General features: G+C 34.7%; 2 protein-coding genes across 2 annotated transcripts in view; both read left to right on the top strand.

Annotated features, from left to right (window-relative positions):
- Positions 1 to 385: 385 nt before the first annotated feature.
- On the top strand, positions 386 to 2,196 carry LOC111631256 (peroxiredoxin 1-like). The gene has a single exon (XM_023375474.1). The coding sequence runs from the start codon at positions 1,402 to 1,404 to the stop codon at positions 2,023 to 2,025; it is 624 nt and encodes a 207-aa protein (XP_023231242.1). The 5' UTR covers positions 386 to 1,401; the 3' UTR covers positions 2,026 to 2,196.
- A 4,006-nt stretch (positions 2,197 to 6,202) lies between these two features.
- LOC111631269 (peroxidase skpo-1-like) overlaps positions 6,203 to 7,169 on the top strand; it is a 16,616-nt gene continuing 15,649 nt past the window's right edge. Inside the window, exons 1-2 of the mRNA XM_023375487.1 lie at positions 6,203 to 6,225; positions 6,299 to 6,507. Of these exons, the coding sequence (XP_023231255.1) occupies positions 6,203 to 6,225; positions 6,299 to 6,507 (232 nt within the window). The remainder of the gene's footprint in view (positions 6,226 to 6,298; positions 6,508 to 7,169) is intronic.

The following is a 7,169-nucleotide window of genomic DNA, read 5'->3' on the forward strand; positions in this document are numbered from 1 at the left end:
TACTTTAAAATATTTGACTTTAAATACATTCTTTGTTGTTACTGTTATAACTATATTATTCTATTACTATATATTATGTAAATTGCAAATTAAATATTTGAGAGTTTTTGAACAAATATGTATTTCATTCTTCTAGAATTTACAAACAGCTCTTTTTCATGAAAAAAATTTTTTAATTTTTAAATACAGGTATTGTAAATCTTAAGAAAAATATTGAGATTTTATAAACAGTTTATGACATATTTCTACCATTTAAATATTAAGTATTAAACATTATATTTTATAAAATAAGCACTAAATAAATAGCCAGAAGAATTATAAAATCTCTACATATAAAATTATGTCAATGTGTGAATTTTCTGTTGTTGTATTTATAATTTAATAAATATGCAAAAAAGTTGATTACTGCAATATTTTGATGCATTAATAAAATCAAAATATTTTCTGTTTTTCTTTTTTTACAAGATTTTACTATTTCCATTTGAATTCAAAAAACTCATAGTCTGTACCTGCTGTGGAAAACTGGATTATGTGACTTCTTACAGAGGAATATTATTTGGCTGAAATTACTGCTGCTGCTTTTTACATTAACAAATGAATTGTTGCGAATGACATCATTGTTTAAAGTGAGATTACCATATCAGTATTAGATAGACAAAGAACTCTATAACACAATAGAAGACCTCTTCTCGCCTTTGTGTTCACAAGTTGAGTAAAGAGGATGAAGACCCTCTTTACTCAATTTGCTAATTGACTGTATTGTTGAGTTGATTTGCTTTTGAGGCATCACAATACTGTAGTGATATTTGGCATTCTTGGACATTCAGAACTATTGACATTTTGATTCGACTTTCTATTTTGAAGATGACTTGTAAAGAAGCTTATGGCTTCCTTGCAAGCCATCTGCAAAATATCTTCATATTATTTAGTGCAATTCTGATGAGTTCATCGCATTTCTGTTTATCCTGCTGTTGAACGCACAGTTTACACTTGTTAATCTCCTTAGTTCTGTGACTCTAAAATGCAAATTATGATAAAATTCAATTGACCATTACTGAGATAATATCGGCATCAAATTTTGCTTCTACTCTATATTTTACACATGAAAAGTTCCAACTACATAATGGTCTATAGAAAATACCTTCAAGTTTTTTGTTTTCGTTTACCTGCAATATGGAAACCACCGTGTCTGAAAAATGGGGAGTAAAAAAGATTCGTTTTACTAAATATTACATGTGCCAATTTAGCAAATTTAATTATCCCAGTTTAAAAGTTTGGTTAATTTTTTATCTTGAATATAAAAGCAATTGTTGAAAGCAAAGTAATTGTCTTTAATAATCGTAACAATATGATAAATTTTAATCATTATCAAAGAAAGGAATCATCCTAATTAATGTAAAGATGAGTGAAAACCTGGGCGTCACTTCGATAGCTGATCATTTTGAAGGAATCTTCAGAATTTATCCATCTATAAACCGAGCTGCACCAGACTTTTGGGGTCCCGCCGTGAATAACGGCGGCGTTAAAGAAATAAAATTATCGGATTACAATGCTAAATACTTGGTGCTGATCTTCTTTCCTAATGATTTCTCGTCGGGAATATGTCGATCGGAGATCATCGCATTTAATGACAGAGTAGAGGAATTCAAAAGGATCAGCTGCGAATTGTTAGCATGCTCTACGGGAAGTGTAACCTGCCATTGTTCTTGGATAAGTACCGAAAGAGAAAGAGGAGGATTGGGAAGAATAAACATCCCACTCTTATCCGATAAGAACTGCCGAATTTCTAGAGATTATGGAGTTTTATCCGAAGGAGAAAACATTGCGTTTAGAGGACTGTTTATCATTGATAGAGAAGGTATGGTGCGACACGTCGTCATCAATGACATGACAGTGGGCAGATCGGTGAAGGAAACGTTACGATTGCTTCGAGCTATTCAACATTGCGATGAATATGGAGAAATGTGCCCAGCGGATTGGGAATTACGTGAAGTTGACACTAGATCTACTCAAACTGACATATGACATAAATGACAAAGTTTCTTATTACGAATCGAGTGAGATCCTGAGAATCGTATTCCTGAAAAATTCATACTTTTATTTTTGCTAATTTTTCTGGTTTATTTTAGAATTTTGTTATATTAGAATACAAACTCTCAATTTTATATATACCTTTATTAAAAACTTTATAATAACGTAATAAGTTTCTAAGATCTCTGTTCGTACAGAAACACCTTCCATTATATCTCTCACTTGTCGGCTCTGAGGCACTAGGAAAGTCTTTTTCTCTATACCCATCTTGTTCCTCTATACTCTATACTCTATACTTGTTTGGCCAGGCATACAATGGGTGAGGCAGAGTGGTGAGGGACGAGACCTCTGCCTCACCCATTGTATTCGATCTCTACACCGAAAGGATAATGCCTTAACCATCCAGGCGTTATTTATATGCTCTAAAAACTGATAGAATAGCGCTGATGAACATTAGTTGGACTTCAGACTATGCACCTGGACCAAACAAACAGAAAATTATTTCTTGTACATAGCAATAGGTGATTTTTTTGCGCATTTAAGACCGTTTGCAGATATTGCGCTTTGCCCGTAGCAAACTGTATAAACGGTGGCGATTCAAACCCGGAAGCCGTTTAGCTTCCTGGCACTTTTTAATTTACGACTACACACGTGATAGAACTGTTTTAATTAACAAAATTCACAGTACACTTTGCACTTTACAATATTACTAAGTGTTTAAAACATTATTACGCAACTATTTACATTTACTAACGATTTATATCTTATTCATCATTAGCAGGAAAAATGATTTTGGAGTTACGATTCTCGATCTCGGGCTGCAATTTGAAAAAAACTGTAGACCTATCAATTCCAACTGTCGTCCGTCTCTCCTTAATCTCGAGAACGGAGTTAAACAGATGAAAGACGAGACCAGATATGGAAATATTTGGGGCAGGAGGCCCCGATTAACAATATAAGGACATTCTATGCCTAACGGAAGTTACGTTAATTCAATTCAAAAATTTCCCCAAAAGCTGTTAGATGAACGGCACGACTCTATTATTAAAGGAAAAATATGATGTACAGGGGCAAGCCAATACTGATTTGAGGGGAGAGCATATATTTTAAATGAAATAAATTAAAAATATGATTAAAAATTGTAACCCGGCTCCGGCATTTTGACGACATCACAATAAATAATTGCTCGTTTATTTGTTAAAACGGGCATGTTTAAAACCCGTGATATCGTGACATGTCGTTTTTCTCTGTTCGCTTCCTGTATTTGTTAAAAAACCTACAGGAACAGTCACACATAAAAGTATGTGAAGGTAATGACATCATTTATCTATTTACGTAATGACGAATAACGTGCAAACTGAATAAAGTCGGTTAAGGTCGCAGCAATCAGGAGTAAAATACATACCGGTAGAAGAAAACTTTTTTACATGTATTACTTTTTATAATTATAAATATGATTTTTCCAGCTGAATTTTCAGCCTCATGTATAATTTTTGGAATGAGGCCTCTCGGCCTTATGGCTAAGATCAAATATGTGGTATCTGGTTCCAACCTATCTATTGTGGGGACATTTCGGAGCACACCCTTTGATCGTGGCCATCTGGTTGGTGACTTCAGCCTTTTATGGCTTATTTTTGTAACTGCGGGCATCACTGGGGTCCCTGTTCCCAGAACCGGATCATCGCATAGACAAATGAGACAAATGTCTAGGGCCCGGTTTTTAGAAGGGACCGGTCAAACTGTCTATTTTGAAAAGATTTGTAAATAAGATACTTTACTTTTCTGTTGGACAACTGTATAATACCGGTAAAACAGATAAAATATTATATTGTTTAAATATTAACCAAAAAGGTTAAATTAAACAAGTAAAACGGCAAAACCGTATTTGGGACACGACTATGTCTCGGAGACACTACTAAACGGAATCACTTTGACGCTCAAAGCGGATCTCGTTCTCATTCTCCAATCTTCTTTGGTATCGCAGCTTTTGGGCGCGATCGTTCAAACTTCGCCGACCACCATGCATTTTCGATGAAATTAACCTATCCAATTTCGAAATTTTTTTCCGTTGTGCGTCGGCCCGGGTTGAATTTTTGTCGATGCCTAACGAAAATTTCCCGTCTTTGAAAAAAATAATCGTAGCTATTGTATCGTCCGAAATTATTATTTTTTTATTTTGCACAAACAATATACAGTTTAACCCGATTATAACGTCAAATTTTTATCGGTCCCACGATTTTACTATACTAGATAATGTTAAAAAAAAACCTACTTGTAACGACATAACATTAATGTCATATAAAGCACTCCCAAATTTACAAAATTAGATTACAAATTTTATTTAACAAAGAAAATACTACGTGTTCAGTTCTAGAGTCAGAGTCCATTTCCTAGAACGACTGTTGGTGGTACTCTCACCATCTGACTTCGGTTTGCTTGTTTGTAGAGAGAGGCGCCATTTTGTATTTTACTTTGACTCGGTTCTCGGTCCCCCGAGTACCTACAAGTCTGATTTTTTTTTTTATGCTCGCGTGATTTGGGCACTTAATACTCTGTGCCAAATTGCAACTCCTGACATATACTCCTTCATACCTCTAAGCTGGTAACACAGCAGGCAGTACGATTTTATAGACAAGACATAGTCTTGTTGACAATTAATATTTTAAGGTAATATTGTTATTGTACAACAACTTTTGTTAGACATTTAATAAAACAAATTTCAATTTTTTAAATTTATAAACAAATTGTTCAAACTTTTCTAGAAAAACTAAAATTTATTGTTGTGTATTAAATATTTTTTATTAATTATTAATAAAATTTTAAGATTTGTTTTAGTTTTTCACATTATTTAGTTTCGTTTTATTTATTGTTTTATATTTTTTGTGTGCTCTATTTCTTGTGAGAGAGGGAGGGGGCCCGATATGAAGAAAATGTCTATGGCCCCAAAGTGGATTAATCCGGCCCTGTCTGTTCCAGCTTGTCGTCTGCTGCGGTGGCTATAGTCTTTTTTTTTTTTAACTCTTTCTGCCCTGTGGGCACTAAGAGGGCCTCTTTTTGCAAGCCCATTATGGGTTCGGCCAGGCCCACAATAGGGCTGCCGGGTGGTGAGGGACGGGGCCCGACATATCCGAACGGACCACCCCCAAAAAAATCCTGGGGATTTTTCGACCCGTTCGGATCGGATCTGGCCGTTCGGCTCTGGGGGAACCCGGGTTCGCCCGGGTCCCCCCAGAGCGGTAGGCTGACACCTTGACCGCTCGGCCATCCGGCTTGCGGCGGCTATAGTAGGTAAGAGCAACCAGAGGTGGTGCTTGGCGGGATCTTCATTGATCCCTCAAAACGCAGCTCAATTTTCAGTGTTACTTTAATATTTATTACTCTGAAAACTGCCAGCAAGTTCACGATTTGGAATCGGTAAACCTATAGTTGTAATGATATTTCAGGACTGGCTTAACTTAATTGTACCATTTCTAATTGTATATATTGTACTAAAGTATACAATTTAATGGCCACAGAGGAATACAGTTAAAAAATAACTTGCCAGATATTTTAAAGATCCAATGTTTTGAATGCATTATTGACTAATTAACCCATTAACAGTATCGGCTATCCGGCACTGTTAACAAGTTTCACTTGTTATACAGGAAAAAATAAAATAAAATAAAAAATTTCTATTCTTTATCTATACAATTAATTGGTCCTTAGACAAAGAACCCATTTTTTATGGGTCATGCAGTGCTGAAGATAAATCCAGTTCTTACAATCGTAAAAGCACTCAAAGAAGCGAAACTTCTATTCATTACTAATTGTTCTTTTCTATCTAATGACGCAAATTTGACGCAATATTTTATTGATGAAAGAAAAACCTGCAAGAATTAACTTAGCGATCCAAAACAGTTCAGAAACACTAAACACAAAAATCTCTGAAGCAAAAATCTTTACTATTCCCTACTTCCATTTATATAATTCTTTTTAAAAGACTGACAATGTTGAAAGTTCGATGCGAACTGTACGTGATTCGCATACATCATGAGAGAAAAATGCGATTGTTAACACGAAAAAAAAAATACAGGAAGAGGAGAAAGAAGGAAAAAAATGACGCGACACGATATCACGGCATCCATCAATCTCACGTTTACTTTATTTTATTGTGTTCTAATACTGCTGAGAGATGAAACACGATTTCCCACTCAGGTGAGCAAAATAACATTCCTACAAACAAATTTTATGACATTTCAAAACATTTTCCTTAATTTCTCTTTTACAGTAAATTACTAAAGATACTATTGCTAAATTGGATTTCATTAAATCATTTGCAACTTCCTATGATTTATTCCTTTGAAAGCGATAAGGAGGTTGAAATTACACGTCAAGTCATTTCAGAAGAGAGTGACGAATTGATTCGTTCAATTTTAATGGAAGCATTAGACGAACAACAGACAGCGCATGAATTAGGAAGAGCGCTTATTTTTGAACGTAAGTAATCGTTACTAATTTATATTATTATATTTAAATCAAGTAACAACTTATGTAAATGAATTTTTTGTATTTTTACATAAATTGAAGATTTGAAATTACATAAATTGAAGATTTGAAAGTTATGAAAGTCAAATGTATCTTAAGCAAGTTTGCATATGTTTTTCCCTAGACTGTTTCTGCCCTATGGGTGCTAAAAGGAGTGTTTTTCGGGTTCATTGTGGGTTCGGTTCACCTTGGGCCCGAAAAATCATTCGCCTCCACCTGCCCGTAATGAGGGTGGCCGGTGATGAGGGATGATGCGCAACCTATCTGAGTCAGACTGTCCACAAAAAATTATTGGGGTTCTTTACCATTAAAATTCATATGTCTCGCATACCAGCCTGGATTCATTTCTGGGTTTTCCAAAGCAATAGGTTGACACTTTCGGTCATTCTGGCTGGCTAAGATATATTGTCTACAAATTTGTTTCTAACCTGATGCACTGTACATTGAACTGAGAGAATTGGGACGTGCAAAGCAAATTTTTAAGATAGTTTCTAAATAAGCAATACTGGTAAAAATAATGTAAGCAGCTTATGCCAGGTCCTGCTACAGATTGATGACCATGGGATTATCTTTTACATCATATATATATATATATATATATATATATATATATA

This window comes from Centruroides sculpturatus, unplaced genomic scaffold (genome assembly GCF_000671375.1).
Source record: "Centruroides sculpturatus isolate CEXI.00-Female unplaced genomic scaffold, Cexi_2.0 scaffold50, whole genome shotgun sequence".
Taxonomy (NCBI): domain Eukaryota; kingdom Metazoa; phylum Arthropoda; class Arachnida; order Scorpiones; family Buthidae; genus Centruroides; species Centruroides sculpturatus.

Coding starts and splice junctions, on each gene's coding strand:
- LOC111631256 (XM_023375474.1), top strand. CDS start 1,402: ATGAGTGAAAACCTGGGCGTCACTTCGATAGCTGATCATTTTGAAGGA.